The sequence below is a fragment of the Kryptolebias marmoratus genome, linkage group LG19, assembly GCF_001649575.2.
Source record: "Kryptolebias marmoratus isolate JLee-2015 linkage group LG19, ASM164957v2, whole genome shotgun sequence".
Classification (NCBI taxonomy): domain Eukaryota; kingdom Metazoa; phylum Chordata; class Actinopteri; order Cyprinodontiformes; family Rivulidae; genus Kryptolebias; species Kryptolebias marmoratus.
Window position 1 is genome coordinate 11,443,988 of NC_051448.1, and position 21,113 is coordinate 11,465,100.

General features: G+C 41.9%; 1 protein-coding gene across 4 annotated transcripts; it reads right to left on the reverse strand.

Annotated features, from left to right (window-relative positions):
* Nucleotides 1-641: 641 nt before the first annotated feature.
* Nucleotides 642-20,362, reverse strand: flvcr2b (FLVCR heme transporter 2b). Of its 4 annotated transcripts, none has more exons than XM_017427350.3 (11): nt 19,226-20,362; nt 15,497-15,638; nt 10,958-11,098; nt 9,767-9,834; nt 9,462-9,565; nt 8,384-8,494; nt 6,623-6,728; nt 6,240-6,351; nt 4,644-4,699; nt 3,219-3,377; nt 1,261-2,102 (listed from the first exon to the last, which is right to left on the reverse strand). In XM_017427350.3, the coding sequence occupies exons 1-10, from the start codon at nt 19,787-19,789 to the stop codon at nt 3,297-3,299; spliced, it is 1,485 nt and encodes a 494-aa protein (XP_017282839.1). In that variant the 5' UTR covers nt 19,790-20,362; the 3' UTR covers nt 1,261-2,102; nt 3,219-3,296. The 4 variants fall into 4 exon arrangements, with proteins under 4 accessions (XP_017282838.1, XP_017282839.1, XP_017282837.1 ...); XM_017427348.3 differs by lacking the exon at nt 19,226-20,362 and adding an exon at nt 16,340-17,193; XM_017427349.3 differs by lacking the exons at nt 3,219-3,377; nt 19,226-20,362 and adding an exon at nt 16,340-17,197 and having other exon boundaries at nt 642-2,102.
* Nucleotides 20,363-21,113: the final 751 nt, after the last annotated feature.

Sequence of the window (21,113 nt, forward strand, 5' to 3'; positions counted from 1 at the left end):
TTCTTGACATTTCTTTGTCCAAGCAAAGCCCCACCGCCCACTGAAAACGGGTCCACAGCCCACTTTTGGGTTGCGAGCCACCAGTTGAGCTCACATTCTGAAACGGTCCAACCTTCCAGCTCCGACAAAGGCTGATATTCCTGCGTGACTCAGAACCGTCTCAGTCTCTGGAGTTTCTGCTCAGCTTCCCTTTTTGTTACACACATCATTTGTCCAGGCGTTGTTACTGTAACTGTAATTAATAATGTTCCTCTGTGCTGAATAAGTTTTATTTTTATACCGCAACTAAATAATCAAAGAGCTACCAAAGAGTTTGACATAAAAACTACCCAACTTCTGCCTTATTTTGATAATCCTCAAAAAAGAAAAAAACACTTAAAATCATAGTTTAAAGAAAAATACAGCACCTTGTGTTTTTAGCACAACTAAGCTGTGGTTACTGAGTTTCCACGCTCCTCCACGGGACAGCAGAGGTGTTTATCGTTTAAAAAACACACCTCACATTGTAATCAGCACCAGCCCGTATCCTGATAACAAAATGATAAAAGTGCTGTGCAGGCGATGTTCTTGTCAGACTGGGTGTGGTGCTTCTGAGATTGTGTTGAGACGCAGATGAACATGAAAATGAAGAGAAGAACCTGTAAAAAATGGTTTTATTTCATGTTAAATGAGTCAACATGAACAGTTTTACAAAAACAACTACAAAACTATAGTCTCCCAGCTTTGTTTTTGTACTTCCCTTACTGTCAGTCGTCATGGATTGGAAATCTTGCTGCAATCTTTAACTTCTTTTAATCACTTAAGTGGACTGGTGCCCACACACTAAAAGCTGCTGGGTTGTTCTGATAACTCACTTGGTGGGTTAAAGCTGTTGGGGTCATAGGTTGGGCGGGTTTGACCAAATATTGAGTCAAAAACTAGATGAGCCGAGTCATTTTTCACAGTCCACCATTTTAAGCCAGAAGTTGACCAAATCGGACCAAACTCTGCTTTAGGATGTAATAAGTGATGATGTAACGGTTAAACCATGTAAAAAGAAATTTAACCTGATTAGCTCAGTTTCTAGTTGATACAACCCGTCCGCCTGGCCAAAAAACGAATAAACAAACAAAAAAAACAAGACACCTCTAGATTTAAGTATGTAAAAAGGTACAAAAAGTTCCCTGTGAATAAACTATACAAATATTTAAAAGTTGAAGATCATAACCATTTAAAACTCTAGGTGAAACTGAGTTTCTCTGCATCTCCTTTCTTCTTAAACACCTGCGTGGAAAGACTCATCCTGAAGTTGTAGAAAATACTTTTTGGAATAATCACATTATTGGTTTGTGACAAGCACATGAAAGCAACTGTCTCATTCTTAAAACTTGAAAGTAGAAAAAAAAAACATTTTTGAGGAAAAAACAAAGTAGAAAAAGGTAAAAGCACACTGAAATGACTTTAAAAAAACCACTTCTCACCCTGTAAATATATCCATCAAGACTTGGTTAATGTGTGGCACATTTAAAGCTTAAGGTGGTCCAATGAAGCTTTGATTATGTGGATTTTCCTTTTTTTTTGGCTAGGCAGTGCACCATGAACCACCAAGAAGGTTATATTTTTGGCAGTGTTGGTCGGTTTGTCTGTCTGTTACCAAGATTATGTACCTCAAAACTAATGAACAGATTTTTCATGACATTTTCAGGGGTTGTTGGTATTGTCACAAGAAACCACTGATTCATTTTTTGGTGGTGATCCAGATCACGATCGGACTTCGTTTTAATGACGCTATGGCCTTGGCGGAGGTTTGCGCTCTCCGAGTGCTTCTGGCTACCAGTTCTTTAAAAAAAATACTGTCAGATCAATCTGTCAAGGCACCATTTGTTTCAAAAATATGTCTTACAAAGTGAAAGAATTCAATTTACAATTAAATATATATATATATAAAAAACACATTTTTGATGGATGAATTTTGTGCAGTTATACCACATTGTGCATTTAAGTCTTCTCAGAAGGGAAAACGATCTTAAGGCTTCGTGATTGTCAGAACTTCAGGTCTAAAACCGGACTTCTTTGACGACCGAAGGTGCATCCAGGCTTTCAGAGTGGCCGTCAGAGGCTTCCTGTCAATCAGACGGAGAATATTTACAGTTTTAGGAACTCAGCACAGAAACAGTCTTTGTTTTTTTTACCAAAACCAGTCACGTCAAAGCACACTTTTCAGTTTACTCAAGCCTCATACTAAAAGTTAGCAGAAAAATGTACCGGATAGCTAAACAGGTTCTTTATATCAACAGACAATAATAATTAGCCAGTTATCCAATATGCCTGTAACAGATGTTCATATATTTGTGTCCTCATGATTAGTTTGTCATCTAAAACACACTTTAAAGTATTTTAAGGAATAAGATTTAGGCCATTTTTTCTTGCAGAGTTACTGCCTGAGAGCCTGTTTCTTCAGCACAGATAGAAGTAAAGTTATGTTTTACAAAATGTGATTATTTTAATCATCTAGTTATTTAAGTCAGTAAAAATGAAATGCATTTGTGGTTTAGGAGAACCTGAATGCAAAACACAAAAGAACCTTTTTTACAGAAAGAACAAAAGGACTGCAGAAACACGTAAACAACAACAAGAATTCAAGGCAGAAAAACAGGATTAATTATGATGAAGATCTTGAACTGAATAAAAGGAACCAATCGAACAGAAATAATGGCCAAACAAAGACCAGATGTGAGAGGAGCAGAAAGGAGCAAAAATACATAAAATGCAAACTCGTAGAAAGATTAATAAGAAGGTAAATAAATGGTTAGCAAATTCATGATCAAATGAGGCTGACTGGGACAAAATAATCCAGTGATCCACAGCAGAGCGCCCCCTTTACCTCAACTTAAACACATTTCTTTATGTCGGTTTAAAGTCTGATGAAAAGAAGATAAAATTAAAAAAATCCTAACCTACATTTTTTTTTATAAGGAAGAGTCTGTAAAGATGCTATCAATCATTTTACAATAAGAGAATTGTTACATTTGCACTTAAATTTGTAAAAAAAAAAAATGTTTTGCTAACAAATAAATGCATTTAGCATCAGATTTAAGAAGAATGAGTGTATGGATCATTTTAATACACGAGCTGAAAAGTGGGATTTTATTAGAATCCTGATTGAACAGGTGAAGCAGGGTGAAAAGACGCACAGCAGGTGATTACAGCAGCAGTGTGGGATCGCTCTGTGCTCCTACCTTTCTGATTCTGTGTGTTCAGCTACAATTTGAGGATTTTTTTTGCAGCAGCAGCAGCAACAGAAAAGGTTTGATTGATCAGGCTTGAGCGGGAGGACTCTGCGGCTCGGGGATGAGCGCCGTTGCTCCGTAGTCCTGCCCCGACGTCTGTCCCTCCGCCTAAAACAACAGCTGGTGATCACTTCTCATTCGGGGCTCTGCAGAGGCATGAGGCTCCGGTCTGAGGTGAAGTTCAGCTCAGGCTGATCGCGAAGGACTTAGGCGAGTGAAGTCACTGAATTTCTTTCTTTTAGAGGTCAAACTCAAGAAATATTACATTTACAGAACAGTTTTTGGGGGGCGAATACGCTCGTGTCATCCAGGACATGGTAAACCAAGCAAGTTGAACTGAAAAATAATTGGACTTTTCTCCCTTTTTTAAAGGGCTTCTGGAAAAAAATAAATCCAGTTGCTTCCAATTCAACCTCCTTTTTAGAGAAATACACATGTTAGCTTTCATCTTCTAGACGAAAACGAGCAAGCAGTTAAGTACTGATGATTGTTTGACCAGATTCTCCTTCATGAGGAGCATATTTGCAACGTCACAGAGAACCGAACTAGAAATCTGTGACGACATGAACCGGGGACTTCACTCTTAGATCTCATTAGCAACTTCACCGCAGACCTCGGAGACCCATCCAGAAGTAGAAAGAAATGAACTCTAAAGGCAGGAAAAATAAAATAAAATACAATCACAATAGCATTTTATCTGCTGATGGTGGACAAAGACAGGCTACCTGGCTGACAAAAAAAAGGGGAAAAAAATTCATTATTTGGATTGAAATTAGCAAGCAGGGAAGATTTATCAGATTGAAAAGGTGATGGAGTGGTAGACATCACTTTCACTGAACTGTACAAACCTTAATGAGAATATTCAGGATGTGCTCCCATCATCCAAACAAGGATTACATATAAATATAATATATATAAACAATGCAACTCTAGATTTAAATTAATGTCCACGTTTAAAAATGCCTTTCTGACAGGCAGCCCAGAGTTAGTCCTTTTTGGAGCAGCAGGGGGCGCACATGCGACTTTAACTCCAAGCTCTACATGCAGACGTCTTATTAGTTAAAAAGGTAGTTTTTCCACAACAGACATGTTTACGTGTCACAGTAATGACCGATGTTCTGATATCTGGCCCCGGCATTGATTCACTTATTATTCTCACGGCCAAAAAGTGTGATATTTTTAATTATTTGCTTTCATGTTATTTACATTTCTGCGCTAATGCCGTTCTTACTGTGAAATGTAAAAACAATGTCTTTTAAAAAAACAACAACTTTTGGACATTGCTCCTGCAGGAGACAAAACAAGCATTATCTCCCCCCCGCCCCCGCACACACACACACACACAGACACACCCCTGCGAGCTTCATCACTTACAGCTGCTTGGGCCTGCTGGTTTGCGTTTTGCCTCCGTAGTTCAGACTTTATGAAACCTGTAGAAAACATACAGACACACACAGAGAGAGAGAGAGAGAGGGAGGTGGAAAAGCTCGAACAAGATCATGAATCATAATGCAATGCCATCAACACACACACACACAAAAAATAATATTACTAAAAACACTGCAAATAAACCTGAAAATTGACAAAACAGACAACGTAATGATGATGATTATTGTCATTACATTGTGACTCATCTGAAAGTTGTGCCCCAATTACCCAAGATTTCCACAGATCAAAAAGCACCAAAGGCTCTCTTTGTGTCACAAAGCCTTGTTTTTTTTTCTTTTACAATTTGCATCACTGCAACAAAAAGTTACTTCATCGCCTAAATGCTGAGTCAGTAAGTGAGTCAGCCTGCCGACCTTTGAGCGCAGAAAGTTGCCTGGTTTGGTCCTGGTGAGCACAAAGTTTATCGCCTCGGGGGTTCATCCATATTTTTCTTTTTTTAAAGTTATTCATTTGTCATGAAAAACACATTAGTGCCTCTGTGCTGAGTGAGGCGTGAAATCTCCCCTCTAATGACTGAAAACACACAGCTACAGTAATGAAAGGTGCAAAATCTGCTGCACATTTTAAAATATACAGACACCCGTCTGACTGAGCTTTAAAAGCTGGATTTCACAAGGTAAGTTTATATATTTTAGCTTTTTTAGCAAATGTATTCTACATACCTTTATTTTCCCATAAAAATGCCTTTAAATTACTTTTTATATACTTAAATGACCTTAAATTAGTAACTGTACAACACTAACCTTTCTAGTACAAAACCTTGCTTTATTATTAGCGACCATTACAAAAGAAGGGCAATCATGTAGCCGCCTGCCTGTGTGTGTGGATGTGTTAGTCTGTCTGTTAGCAAAATATCTCCAGAACCACTGGATGGATTTTAATGAAACTCTCAGAGAATAATCATTGGATGCAGCTCCACAGCTGATTAACTTTTGAAGTCAACCCAATTTAAGATGGGTGCCACAGCTAGCTGACTTTAGCAAACGCCCAAATGGCTAGAACTGAGTCAGTTTTACAGATATAGAGCTAAAAATCTGGTGTGGTAGTAGCTGAGAATCGGCTTCAACACTCGCTCTGAGTGCAAACAGACCTTTGTTCAAAAACTTGGCTTTACGCATTTCGTCAAGGAACGCTAGTTTATTTTCTTAAATCATTGGTATTTCTTTATGGCACGGCCTCAACGGGTAGCATGAAGGCCAGAAAAATCCAAGTTCTGATGCTAAACCACGTTTCCTCCTGTACAGGCTCTGACTCTCTAAGCCTTCATTTAAAGCCAAGGCAGAAGCTCTTACCGGCAATCAAAAAAAACCTGTTGCTTTATGGGAAATATTTAATCCATTTCCTAAAATCCAGCCTCGTAACAGCTTCAAAATACACAGTAACTAAGACCTACGTTCGTAGAACCGGCATTAGCATTAGTAAAATAGTAACAGAATTAGTGAAAGGCAAAGACAGATCTGACAGACGAGTGATTTGAGAGCAATAGCTCGAAATGACTGCATGCAGTCAGAAAGGTCGTACCTGTCATTACTGTGCCTATTAGCAGAAAGACGCAGAGGAAGATGTTTCCTGCCAACGTGCCAAACTTGTCAATGATTTTCCCTTGGCAGATGGTGAATATGATGCCAAACACCTATGTGTGCAGAACATGCAGAGTTAGGAATGAGGTTTGCATGCAGAGCACGCACAGAATCACTGTTTCATCCTCCTGCTGCGATTAAACACTTCTCTACAAAAGCTTTGCTGGTGAATGTAATATTGTTTGGTATGAAAAAAATATGTGCACGCCTGAATGGATTCTAAGCTTCTAAGTCAATCATTCAAGAGATAAGGGTTCCTTGACCCATGTCAGATCAATGAGGTCTTTGTTCTGCTTGTTTCTGTGTTAGGTGACTGAACTGTACCTGTGCTGAGCAGTTCAGCAGGCCCGACGAAGTCCCTTCTGACTCCGGGTACGTCAGCTCGACGGCAAACTCGAAACCCAGAGGCAGGTAGCCCGTCATGAAGAACCTGGATGCGTGCACGGGAACACGGGCACGTTCAGATCGCGTGGCACGTCACGTAACGCCGACCTGAGCTGCAGCTCGTCCTCTGATAACATGTCCATTATACGACTCTGTGTTCCATTTACAACTTTTGGACTGCGATATGAGAGTGGGGACTTTGAAAGCTGTCTGGTGACATCAGATGCTTTTTTTTTTCTTCTTATCTTTTTCTTCAAACAAGTGCAAGATGTTCTTCCACTAAAGTGACGACAAGTGAAACTAGACAAGAGGTAGTCTGAGTCAGCATTGTACCAAGGTATTCCCAGACAAGTTTTGTTGTTTTTCTTTACCTATTAGCATATTTTAATTCCAAGAACTAATAAAAGCAGACGTAATTTTCTTTTTTACACGTGAAAAGCGATGCCTTTAAGAGTTAATTTCAGACCAATAAACCGTTAAGAAACACATTTGTTTTTGTGAAAATGTATATCTTGTCAAAATTTCCCAACATCAGAAAGGTTAAAATAATGTTAGCAAATCACCAATGAGCTTTTCACTGTCTGGCGTGCATGTGAAGGTTTTATAATATCAGTGAAGTGTAAATTAAAGATCAGTTCAAGCTGTGGAGGACCGACCGGTACCACTGAAGGCGGGTCAAGATTCAGCCTAAAGTTCTGCTCACTTCAAAACCCGGCCTGGAAAATGTATTCGACTTTTTCACATTTTGCCACGTCACAACCACGACTTTCAAAATATTTTATCAGGAGTTCACGTGGTCGACCGACACAAAGGAAAATGACGCGTGGTTCTCAAAATTTCTTCACTAATAAAACTCTGAAAAGTGTGGCGTCCATTTGTATTCGGTGCCTCAGAGCCGACACTGTAGAACCGCCATGCGCTTCGGTCCCAGCTGCAAGCCATCTGGGATATATCTCTACCAGTTTGACGCATCTGGAGGCTGAAATTAATGACCGTATTTCTTTACGACGTGGCTTGAGCCCAGCCAGACTGGATGGAGAGCATCTGCGGTTTTCAAGTCTTGCCATAGATTCTCAGCTGGATTTAGGTCTGGACTGTGACTGGGCCTTTTTAACACATGAACATGCTTTGATCTAAACCGTTCCACTGTAGCTCTGGCTGGATGTTTCAGGTCACTCTCCTGCTGGAAGGTGAACCTCCGCCCCAGACTCCAGTATTTTGCAGCCTTTAGCATGTTTTCTTCCAGCATTGCTCTGTTTTTCTTTCTTTTCCCATCAACTCTGAGCAGCTTATCTTCTCAGCAACTTTATCCCTGACCTGTCTGCTGTGTTCCTTGGTCTTCATATTGCTGTTTCATCATTACCAATTGATAATAAACCTCTGAGACTCTATTTACTAAGCAGGTGACTCCTGAAGGCAGCTAATTGCACTGGATTGTAGTTTAGAGGTAACAGAGTAAAGGGGGCTGAATCCAAATGCACGTCATGCCGACTGATTTTTATTTTGTAGAAATATTTGAAAACCACGTATCATTTTACTTCCACGTCTCAATTTTTATTGTCCACAAGGGAAGAACTGGGGGAAGTCTTGTTCAGATGCAGTTTGCAACTTATGCGGCTAGATGGCGCCACATCCCAGGTAATTTATGTTGCTATTTCTAAGGCAGAAACGAACTAAAAGAAAGAACAAAAGCAACAATACCCGAGGGCTCCAGCGGTGATAAAAACCACCCAGAGGTGTCCGAGGCTGAGCGTGGCGGCGAACACAGCCATCCCCACCAGGGACATGAAGTAAACAGCGAGTGTCGTCTGCCTGGATGAACACACAGCAAACATACGCTGACCGCTGCAGTCACCTCGACAAAACGGCACATTTGAAGTTCAGACGTTGAAACCCCGCCTAGTGATTTAGAAACATATTAAAGAATTTGAAGGATTTTACATAAATGAATTCCTGGCTATGCAGACCCACAAGAATAACTTACAAGCTCCCAGGTACACTGACAACATGATGGGCATGTGGGAAAATGAGTAATAGTTTTATAAAACACACAAATTTAAACATCTGGATAAATGCAGACGACAAACAACATGAAGAGAAACTTTACCAAAAGGAAACAACAGCTTTAAAATGGGATGTTTAATCTCCCTTGACAAGACTGAAACAGAAAAACAGTAAAACAAAAACTGCGTTCAAAGGTTATGTGGGGTTAAAAAGCAGACTTTGTTTAATCTTTTCAACCCAAGACTAGTTTTGCAAAACTGAAAAGTGAAGATTTTGGACTCTGTGGTCTCCGAGGCCAGTGGTCAGAAAGCTGGGATGTAACTGAATCAGTTCAGAAATCAAGTAAATAAGCTAAACTTATCAGTATTTAAGAAATGTTAAAAAAAACGATGCTAGGAGACAAATACCTTCCTTACCAGTAAAGAAGCAGCAGCAATCAGTGCTTTGATGTAAGACAAAGTAAAACTCTTTCCCTATGTTGCAGTTTGAAACTCTCAGTTCAAACAGCTGGGAGAATGACTTGGATGATAATGGCGTCAGTGCGCCGTCTGAGAGCCCCAAAGATCAGCGAGGTCACAGCTGGAACAGCACGCCGCGCCTGAACGAACGGCTCCACGCACCGGACAGCTCAGCAGATCAACACCAAGTAACACGAGACGGAGCAAAACGACCAGAGGAAACAAGACGGAGTCCCGAAGCTTTGGCTATCAGTGAAAAGCACTTTTTGACTCCCCGAACAGCTACAGCTCGTCTGGAAGCCCTCGCGTCCACTCACTTGTACGTTTTAGTCCTGTCGAGCCAGACGCCGCAGATGAGCGAGCCGACCATCCCCGCGATGACGATGGTGAGCCCGATCCTTCCCGCATTCACCTCCTCTCCCTGGACAAACGATCGACACAGAACAGAGCGAGAGCTTTACGGCCTGAACGTGTCGAGGAAAGACGAGACGATTCCTAACGAAAGTAATTCAACCGTTAGTGAAAAATCACACCTATCACTATGGCGCTACGGTAACAGGGAGGTTAAAACTGCGAGGACCAGATGCAAAATGGTTCAAATCAGAACCAGAGCTGAACTTACAGGGTAATGATCGATGATCATGCGGTTCAGGAGGGTGCCAACAGCATAGAAGCAACCTACGTTCAGACCTGTCAGAGGAGAAACAAGTTGAAACAGAAAATTACAACAAAACATCCATCAGGAAACTTCATTATCTGAGTGATCAAATAATGACAGGAGCTGACAAAGGTCTTTTGGCTCTATTCAACCCTAATCAAACCAGATCATTTATGATGAACATTTATGAACATTGTTAATCCTGTAAAGTTAGGATCACACATAGAACAACTATTATTATTATTATTTAATTCTGTGGTGTTTGTTAATATTAGTTTATATGAGCTTCTTGAAGGCACTGAGAAACAACAGAAGCTGAGTTAAAAGTTGGAAACAACGTCACCTGAACTGATGATGCCTCCTAAGACCCTGAACTCTCGTCCCGTGACGGGGTCACATGACGAGACAAGGAGGAAGGCCGAAGCAGGAAACGCTTCTTTGCGGCTACTCGCAAATGTTGCACAGAAACATTGACCGAATTTCTCAATTTGCCTAAAAGTATCCGGACAAATGGCCCTTTTTCCGAATGTTTTCATTGTTTTTATATCAATGAACCGTTGCTTAAAAATGTAAAGAGCTGGAACAGTGATTTTCTTAGGTTCTAAAACTCTAAAACTTTGCATAAAAAGATCACATATATTCTATTTATAATGACAATAAGGAAGAAAACAGTTATCTGACATTATCTTGAAACTAATTATAATTTGATGTGTAACTAACTGATTAGTCCTTGGAGCTTTAAAATCTTAATCTAGATGTTATTAACTTCAGGAAGCGTGTGTAATCTTTTATTGACACTGATCCAACAGGTTAGTTAAACATTGTCACCTCTCGAACTTTGAACGTCCGCAGGTCAGCTTCACCGTGATCTAAAAATATTCTAATACTGGTGTGTGCATTTATATCAGATTGAAGGATAAGAAAAACCCTGTTGCATAATTAAAAGGACACCCTGAGGCTTTCTGGGAAATCGGCTACTGTATTAAAGGGTAAATGTGTGGAACAGGAAGGCGTTTGTCCCACTAACCTGATTCAGGTGTTATCAACAAAGCCTAAATTAGAATTCTGCGCTTTAAAAGATACCTCAAATCGCTCTGTGGTGGAATTTCACATAAATGTTAGTAAGAATTCTGAGCGTTTCTTAACACGACTGACCGTAGGTGATGATGAGGAGGATGAAGGGCTTGTTGCGCAGCAGCCTGAGGATGGAGGCGGTGTACGAGTACTGCTCGGGCGGGATGCTGCGAGCCGTGGCCTGGGCCTGAGTCGGCGGCAGTTTGGGCCGCTCCTGGAAAACTGGCACAGGCGGAGACGCCAACAACGTGAGAAACGTACAAATAAAAACGCTCCCAAAGTTAAGTTGAAACAGAGCCGACAACAAAAAAAAAAAAAAAGAGCTTCGGCCACGAGCGACCACATAAATCCACCCAAACGGATCTTTAACGAACATGTTTATTCTGTAACAAGACTCTCAGTTTAAACCTGCTGAAGAGCAACTTTCAAGAAATCTTTACCATATCAGTGTTTAAAGCTGTAGTTCAGATCTTTTGGAGTGAGGTACTGTGGAAAGTTGATGAACAATCAATATCTCACCTGTTGTAGATAGCTCTTTGAACAAGCTCAGTTTGGAGAAAGTTTAATTAGTGGCTCATTAGTAGATTGTCGTCATTTAAGTCTTACACAGTTATTCTGGCAGACGTTTGATGATATTCTTGAAGAAAGTGCTCCAAGCCAAACCAGAAGGGCTACTGCTAGCTGCTGCTGCTGCTGCTGCTTGTGCTAGCAAATCACAACAAAATTTGACATAAACAGCCACGTGATGCAACGCTGTCAGCAATGTAAAGGTTTCTTAAATTGCTTTTGCATGAATGGCAATAAAAAAACTTTAAAGTGAAGTTGTTTATAGACACTTTGGTCTGGGCTCAGACCGGACTATCCGTTAGCTCATCGGTCCACTCAGAATTAGACATTTTTTGCCCAACTGAGGTCGCTCAAAGAGCTAACTACAAGAAATAAGATATTTTACAAGATTGGAACTGTTGCTATAAATGTTTAGCTGGTTTCACAAGCAAACCAGCTAAAAACTACCCTCTAAAATGTTTACGGACTCATCCTCCTTAAAGAAGAGCTTGAGAGGCGCCTCCACATGAGTTATACTCCTAACTGATGACAGCGAGCGTTTGAGGTGAGCCGGTTCAGTTGGGCTCATCCAGACCTCCAGGGGACACACACACACACACACACACGCCTGTCTTTGTGTCTTTCTTGAGCCTGAGCGAGGCCGGCCTTTTTCTCCTGACCGTCTGTGTGACCAGTTCTCACTAATCCCCACGCTTTCACACAGCTGCTCCGCGGGTGAAAGCGCAGTCATTCCCATTCCAGCGTCATCTTACAAAACCCGTCCATGCACGCCTGTCATTGCTTTACAAGGAAGAAATCAGTTTGCTTTGCAACCACCTTTTTTTTTAAGCAATCACACTGAAAAAAAAAAAAAAAAAACTTGCTATTTATTCCTTTTACAACCTGGTGTTTCCCCTCAGTCAGCCAACTGTAACCAGTCACGTTTCACTGCAGCTCACCGCCTCGCCTCTGAGGTTAACTCTGTTTTTAAACCAATGTTCTGTCGCCTCTCTGCATGTACTTTATGCAAATCCCTCAGAAGGGACTTTGTCTGCCCTGCTGACTCACTGGCCTCTTGCTACAGATGGCTCTGCCAGCAGGACAACCCTCGCACATGGCATTTTGCACACAAGCACGACCGTGTTTAAGTGTATATGTGTCATCCCATGAAACTACTGCTGACAACCAACTGGGAGGGAATCGTCTCGCTAGAGTAACCAAGAGGCGTATTTGTTGCTTATTGACATTTCTTCGGCTTTAAAGGGATCAGTAACATGAGCTGAAGAAGGTTTATGACCAACGACTTTGCTGAAGTTTGTTGAAGAAGCCGAAACTGAACTGTCAAATTTAAAACAAGCTGAACAGAAGCTTGAAAGTGCAAAACTCCAGGTGAAAGCTAACATTAGCGCAACCGTTGCTAAAAGCAAACATTAAGAAAACCCTAGCTAAAAGTTAAAATGAGCAAAACTGAAGCTTGAAGCTAAAAGCAGCACAACAATAAAATTAGCCAAACTGTAGCTAAAAGCTAACAAACGCAAAACTACCTAAATGCTAAAATTAGGAAAACTGTAGCTTAAAAGGTAAAATTAGCAAAATTGTAACTAAAAAGTAAAGCCACTTCAACAGTAGCTAAAAGCTAACGTTAGTAAAATCTTAGCTAAAAGGTAACATGCCAACAGCTGATAAAAGCCAAAATTAGCAAACAGTAACTAAAAGCTAAAATTTACAAAACACTTACAACTGAAAATTTGAACATAAACTGTAGCTAAAACCTAAAATTAGCACAGCAGTAGCTAAAAGCTAAGATTAGCACCACAGTAGCTTAAAGGTAAAAAGATCCCTAATTGTTTCATTATCACTAGCAAAAAATGAGCAAAATCAAAGCTAAAAGCTAACATTAGCAAAACTTCAGCTAAAAAAGTTAACATTAGCACAACGGTAGCTAAAAGCTAAAAAAAAAAAAAAAAAAAGACTAACTCAGAAAACACGACTCACTCTACGGTCACACGAGGAAAGAATGAGCTAAAGTTTGCATTTGTGAGCAGCTGAGTCCACGACAGGACCCCGAGACCCGACGCTAACCTGCACTGACAGTAGAGTCAGTCTGAATGTTGGAAAAGCTTTTACAGGAAGCCTTTTGTGTGAAGGAATGCTGACGAGCGCCCCCCCCTCCTCCCCGTCTCTGCCCACACGAGACGAGACAGATGCATTCTCAGGGATTATCGGTTGATTATTTGCTCTCTTTATACTATTAATTTACCTTTTCTCTAAGTGGCACAGCAGAAAAACCCAAGCCTTCCTAAGAATATACCAAGTAAAGGTTGTTTCGTATGAAGCGTTCACATCTGGGTAGAAATGTCAGAGTTGAGGGTTGAAGAACAAAATGGAAACTGCATGATCTACAGAAATACTAAGTTCCCTCTTTTTTTCCCCAAACAACATTTTTTTAGCCTGTGCGTCATCAGAAATCATTCCACTTCCCTCGACCACACCATGCTGAGTCGTTTTTGTGATCTTCCTTTATTTCTGATGCATCTAATAGTGATGTAAAAAAATAAAACTGATCATTACAGTACAGGGGAGCCATTCGAGCCCTGAAGGAACTATCATTACAGCACTTTTCTTTGTGAATCTCCCTGCTGCGGACCTCTGAATATATAGCACTTTTAGTAGGCGTGTGTAAATTAAAACCATCATTGCAAAGAATGAAGAATTCCCATTTGCCCGGACAATAAAAAACGCACTCCTCCTCAAAGTTTGAGGTGTCGCTTGTGCATTTTCACTCCCTCGATTGCTTCACTGACCTCTTATTTCTTTATCCATTCAAAAAAAATAATAAACAAAAATAATAAACTGTACAGTTACACTGTACTGTATGAAAAATTACATTTATTCAAATTCAATTTGCATCAGTTCAGAAACTGATGAAGCTGCAAAAAACACACGTTACCCTTCGTGGGGACTAGCCTCGAAGAGTTTCGGTTTTATCTGCAGAGGTTTTTGGTTATCTACCCTTGAGCTTTCTGATTTCACTCCAACATGATGGAGGTGAACAGAGGGTGGATTGTTCCTCATTGTGCACTTTGTTTCTTACAGAGCAGCCTGTCTGCACACTGCGAAAGGAGGAGAGTAAAATGGAACGGGACTTTGTTATTAAGGCATATTTATGCAAAAGTGTCAAAGCAAACCTTATTTCTACTGCTGTAGCTGTCAAAGCATTAAATCAAACACATCCTGATGCACACTGTGACTAAAGGCTAAATGGTTTAGTGATTAAGAGCTAAATCATATTGCAATTAAAGGCTAAATCATAACACTATTAAGGGCTGAACAGTATTATGATTAGGAGCTAAATTGGATCATGATTTAGGGCTGAATCGAAATATGATGAAAGGCTGAATTTAGTTGTGATTAATGGTTTAGTTGTGAACATGGTTCCAAACTATGACCCTAACTGATCCTAACTACGACCCACTGTTGATCTTTGTGACTTCTATGCTCCGAGCATCAAAACTGCTGCAGCTGGTGCTCTGGAAAAAAAATGAGTGGGAGAAGTGAATCACATCAACACTAACCTTTTTTAGTACTTAATGACTACTTTGATTTGTAAAAAAAAAAGCTCTTGGAAAGGCTTTGAGGGGCATTTGAAATATAACCAAACTTTGATTGCTAAAATGAGGTTACGCTTAGCTTATGATAAAAGAATCACAAAAGAAAAGCTGTGTCTGTGGGGTGAGGGAGGCCGAAGACTCCAGGACATCACGACAGGGGCGAGTGAGATTAGTTAGCCGTCCTTGAGACGGAAAAACAAGCTGCTGCAGCTGTTTTTGCGCAGAAACCCCTTTGTGTGTCCGTCTTTTTCTGCAACATCAAAGTTCCGGTGAGAGAAACGAAATGGTGAGGCGAGATTCCTCTGAAAGGAATAAACAATAAATACATGGTTCCTCAACAGGCACCAACAAAATTAACCAATTATTGTTCAGGTTTTTTTTTTAAAGAAAGAACATTGAACCAGAATCTCACAAAAAGAAACAAGTAAAGAATTCCCAGCCTTCTGTGCTCCGTGGATCTTACCGAAGACAACCAGGATGAAGAGAAACGTCGCCACTCCTGCCGTTATGTAGAACATGATGCTGATGTGATGAGCCAGCTCGTCCATGTCGTCCACGTTAGGCACCAGAATCGGAGGCACGAGGAACCCGATGGCGATGCCCAGCTGCGTGGAAAGAAACGCGATAAAAACAACGAGAGAAAAGAGTTCAGAGGAGAAAAGCAGCGCTGCTTTATTGTTCATATTCTATTTAAAAACTCAACAGAGCATCTTTTCACCACTTTTCTTTTCAAATATTTCCCAGTCTTGTTCACGCTGACTAAAATGTTTTGCACATTTTGAGGTTTAAAAAAAAACATTACATACTATGAGAAACTTATGTTATGATAATTAATTTAAATGTAAGCTTGAACTTACAGTATTATTATTATTATTATTATTATTATTATTTCAAAATAAAGAAGTAAAGCTGCCTCCAGTGCATGATGTAAAACGTGACCTCGGGTATTTGATGTTAAATATTAATTATGCCGCATAATTTTTTTTTTAACCATGAACAGACAGTTTTTGTCAATAAATGTCAAATGTTGTCAAACATTATTGACCCATGACCCATTTAGGAGAGTTACACTTTTTATTTTCTTAAATCTGCAGAATCTAAACAAAACATTTTGAATAATAAAGAAGGAAATTAAATGAAAGCTTGGAAAAAAAAATATAAAAAAGACTGTTTTTTTGTCTGATTTTTACAGTAAGACAGCCCTGTGTGACTCTGGTGTCCCATCCTGTTTTACATACAGCTAATGTGCAGACGCTGCAGCAGTGCAAGGTTTTAATTTCTAATTAATCAGATTTTTCAGGCAAACCTGATTCCCCAGAACTCCGATGGAACAAGCAGTGGAAACCTCCTGCTCTCCGAACCACACCGAGGCCAGATAAGAAGGAATGCCAAGAACGAACACGGTGGCCACCGAGCACACGAACTGGCCGAAAAAGGTGACGGGGAACATATCTGGGCTGGCGCTGCCGATTTTAATCCAAGCCCCGATGCAGTTAAAGGCTGCCCCGACGAGCACGACGTCCCGGATGCCCCTGTTGTCCAGGAGCCAGAGGACGGGCAGAATCAGTGGGATGTAGGTGAGCAGGTAGATCAGAGACAACCAGTCAATAGCCAGGGCGTCGATACTGTAGAAGCACATGAATATGTTACTTATAATGCCGTACTGGAGCCACATGAAAGCATTACTGGCTGAGACGCCGCTGAAGAGGAACAGCATGGCCCAGCGGCGGTGGTACAGTTTGGTCCCAGCCTTCGGGGCGGCCGGCTGTGCTCGCTCACACAAAGCCCCGATGTCCAGCTGGGAGCCGGCGGAGAGGGATCTGCCCAGGGGCCCCGGGCTCCACTCCACCGACGCTCCCCCCGGAGAGAGAGTCTTCGCAGGCCGTCCTTTGACAGCGACCTCAGAATCTGCACGGTTTCCTCTCAGCGTACTGTTGTCCGGCATTTCAACTATAAAAGCGTGCCCACCTCCCCACCCTTAACCCTCAGTCCAACTGGCTTTTAGTAATCCGGAGTCCTGAGTGCAAAACTGCTCGGAGCGGAAAGATGCAAGAAGAAACGAGTGCTGCTGGACGGGTGTATCGTGTCCCCTCTCACCACGTGTGACGGAGCCTTTTCGCTGCGTGGCCACACATTCATTACCTTCAGCCCCGTCATGTGACGTTTATATAGAAAAGTCCCCCATCTGTACCAAAATCCCCTCCCACCCAGTCAGATTTCGCAACCGCTTCACTAATGTCCAGAAGAAACCCGCACACTTCGCAGATGAGCCTTAATGCCAATGTGAGGAAGTCGCAGCCAAAGGTTAATCTTTGTCTTGTTTAAGTCTTTGTCATTGCTCAACATATTTGAGGTGGTTACTGTACGTGCCAACGGCGTAAACAGGACTTAAAAAGCTGTCCGTCTGTCAGAAAGTCTAAAAGGGTTTGCTCATACTTACTGAAAGCTGCACCCGAACTCCGGCCACATTTCGAGCACAACACGATGACTTTTCTTTGACATTTACAGCAGAGTTGATGCTGAGGTGACTCAAGCGTTGTTTACTCTGAAACTTTTTTTTGTGTGTGTGTGTGTGTGTGTTAGTCGGTGGCGTCGATGTGATGAACGCCAACAACGGCTCTCTGCCGATCCCCGCACGCCGTTTTATGTTGCCGCTCAGGAGAGTTTGGGCCTCTTCTGCCGCACCGAGCTGAACCCGATCGGTTCCACAGCAGCTAAACTCGAGCGGGTGCATTGTTTTTTGTTTTTTTTGCGAGAACGACTGGGAAACATTACGTTAGGAATGCTGTTATGGAAAAAAGTACTCCGAGCACAATGGACTGGTTGTGTTCCCCTACTCTACGGCGCATCGACAGTCATCTTTACTTTACGTACGCTGCTGTTGTTTTATAATTGCGCCGAATGTGGCCGTCTCAGCAGATCACTGATGGAATTAAAGGCCACAAAATGAGAAGCACGCGAGCGAAGGTTACCAGCAGAATAATAGCGTGGAATTTATGCCTGAACCAAAAGCTGCAGATCAGGTTTGAGCACTTGAGTTTGACCGTGGAGTCTTCGCATTGATTTGTGTGCACGGCCCTTCAGCTAACTCGCTCGTGCAGTCAGAAAGTCTAACTGATTACTACAAAGAAGACAACACCGACCTCGCTAACCTGACAAATGAGATGTAAGGCCTATTTTAGCCGAAAACCTTGAGATTGAAACAGTTGTGATATTTTTACATATACATACAAACCACCTTCATAAAGGATGAGCAATCATGTGCCCTTAGGTGTGTTTGTTTGTGTGTGTATGTCCGTTAGCAAAATATTTCACGACAGAAGACAAATTTTAATGAAACTCTGAGAAAGTCATCACTCTGATTCAAGACGTCCGCCTCAACTAAACAACCTTAGCAAAACCTGTTGGAGCCGACCCTGCCTGTCTGTTAGCAAAACATCTCATGAACCAGTGGGTAGATTTTAACAAGACTCTCATAAAGTAATCATTGGATGGACATATACAGCTGATTAACTTCTGGAGTCAATCAGAATAAAGATGGTCGCCACAGCTAATCAACCTTGGCAAACACAGAAATAGCTATGGCACAGTCAATTTACCAGATACTGAGCTTAGATTTGATGTGGTAGTAGCTGAGAGTCGTCCTCAACACATACTCTGAGTGCTAACAAATTGGACGAGAACTTTGTTTGAAACTTTGATATTATTAGTTGCTGTCAACCTTGTCTCTCTGTTAGCAAAATCACTAATGAACTATTTTTTAATGAAAACTCTCATAAAGTAATCAGTGGATGTACATCTACAGCTGATTTATTTTTGGAGTCAATCAGATTCAAGATGGCCACCACAGCTAGTCAATGGCTATGATTTTGGTTAGGAGCGCCTGGTAGTAGCCGAGAGTCATCCCCATCCCTTAAACAGACTGAACAGACAGCATACAAGGAGGCAGGGAATGTGTATTCATTAAAGGAATGCTAGTTTTTAATTTTATTTTAGGGCACCAATGGCGGCCATAGAGATGATTTAACGACCACTTCTGGCCCTCGGGCCGTCTTTTGGCCGTTCGCATCTCAAAGCCGCACGAGGCAAACAAGTCAAATTGCCGATTCTTTGTGACACGCCTGTCCGGACCGAGTCGAAACCAGAAACCAGCCCGACCTGCTTACATAACAACCCGCCGCGCGCGCGTCACCTGATTCCCGAAGACCCCGATGGAGCAGGCGGTGGACACCTCCTCCGAGCCGAACCACACCGACGCGATCCTGGACGGCATGCCCAGGATGAAGACCTGCGCGAGCGAGCAGCAGAACTGGCCCAGGAAGGTGACCGGGAACAGGTCGGGCCGGACGCTGGCCACCTTCACCCACGTCCCGGCGCAGTTGAGCGCCGTGGCCACGAGGGCGACGACCCGGAGCCCCTTCCTGTCCAGCAGCCAGGTCACCGGGAAGATGAACGGGATGTAGGTCAGCATGTAGATCATGGACATCCAGTCTATGGTGAAGGCGTCCACGCCGTAGAACCGGGTGAAGATGTTGTTGATGATGCCGTACTGGATCCACTGGTACGAGTTGCACAGCGAGTAGGAGCTGAAGAGGAGCACGATCATCCAGCGCCGCCCGTACAGCCGGGTGGGCGCCGGAGCCTCCAGGCCGTCCGCGCGAGCCTGATCGCCGGGCAGCGCCTCCAGCCGGACGCGGTGCTCCTCTGGGTCCTCCTTGCTCGGCTCCCCGTCGACTTTAATGTTCATGTCTCCCATGGTTGCGTTTGTCGTTCGCGTTCGGGTCTCAAGTCATGGGTCCACCCGCTTGTCCACCCGCTTCGTGCGCTCTCCTCGACGTGGTGGGGGGGCGGCTAAAAGTGTCTGGAGCTCATGATCGCGTTCGCGCGCGTGTGTGTGGGGTTATTATTCCCGGGAAAACACAGGCCGCGAAAAGTGCATGATTTCAACAAATAATCAAAAAATAAAAAAAAAGTTGAGTCACAGCAAACCTCCCGGGATCAAAAGATCAGTCTTTTTGTTTTGTTTTTTTTTCTCTCTCATTTCCTTCCCGAAATAGTTTCGGAGTCGAACCGCTGGGCTCGGGTCACTCAGACGCTGAGCGCTCGGGCTGCGAGTGAAGAACACGTGAACGGGATTAATGAGTGAGTTTTCCACCCACGAGTGTCAACACGTGTGGACCTCCAGACCCGGACCTGAAACCCCGCCGATTGCAGAATCCCACGTCGCTTCAAGTCGGGCTTAAGGGCGGAGTTTGATCAGGTTCTGCGCTTGGTGCGAGTCTGTATGGAGACCGGCTGCTGCCACCCGAACCGACCCCACGGTCACGGTGCCGTGGCATGTGGCAACACAAAGTCATGACTGTGCGCTTTTAAAGTCATGTTTATCAAACACAAAGTCAATATCGTTAAAGTCAAAGGCAAAATTTTGGGTTAAAATGCCACAGTTGAAAAATAAAAAAGGCCAATTATGAGATGCTAAGTCATAATTATGAGATTAAAAACGTCACATGTTAAATACAAAGTCATATTTATGCAATGAAAAGTCATTCTCAGGATTTTTAAAGCCATAACTATTAGGCGCTAAATCATTACGGCATACAAAGTCAGAATTATGAGACAAAAAGGTCAACAAATGAGATACAAAGTCTTATTTATGAAATAAAAAGTAATTATCATGAGACACGGTCACATTCATGAGTTACTAAATCATTATTGTGAGACAAAAAGTCATATTTATCAGACACTAAGTCATATTTATGAGATTTAAAAGTCAACCTTGAAATACAAAGTCATGTTTATAAGAATGTGGTTACAATTAGGAGTTAAGTTGTTAATTATTTTGTTTTAATGATAAAATAATGAGGCACTTAATCATTATTATGAGATACCTAATCGTAACTATGAATTTAAAAGTCATTGTTAGGAGTTTTAAAGTCAACTCTGAGTTTCAAAATCATTGAAATAGAAACAGAGTCATAAATATGTGATATAAAGTCATTATTCTGAGGCAAAGTTGTGACTTTAAAACTCGTAATCCTGACATACATATGAATTTCTTTTTTTATTCAAGTGGCACAAAG

Excerpts from the sequence above, each read along its gene's own strand:
- flvcr2b (XM_017427348.3), bottom strand. The coding sequence starts at position 16,978 with ATGCCGGACAACAGTACGCTGAGAGGAAACCGTGCAGATTCTGAGGTC. Across the intron at positions 9,566-9,766 it reads TGATCATCGATCATTACCCT|GGAGAGGAGGTGAATGCGGG; the intron begins GTAAGTTCAGCT and ends TCGTTTGTCCAG. Across the intron at positions 8,495-9,461 it reads GACAGGACTAAAACGTACAA|GCAGACGACACTCGCTGTTT; the intron begins GTGAGTGGACGC and ends GTGTTCATCCAG.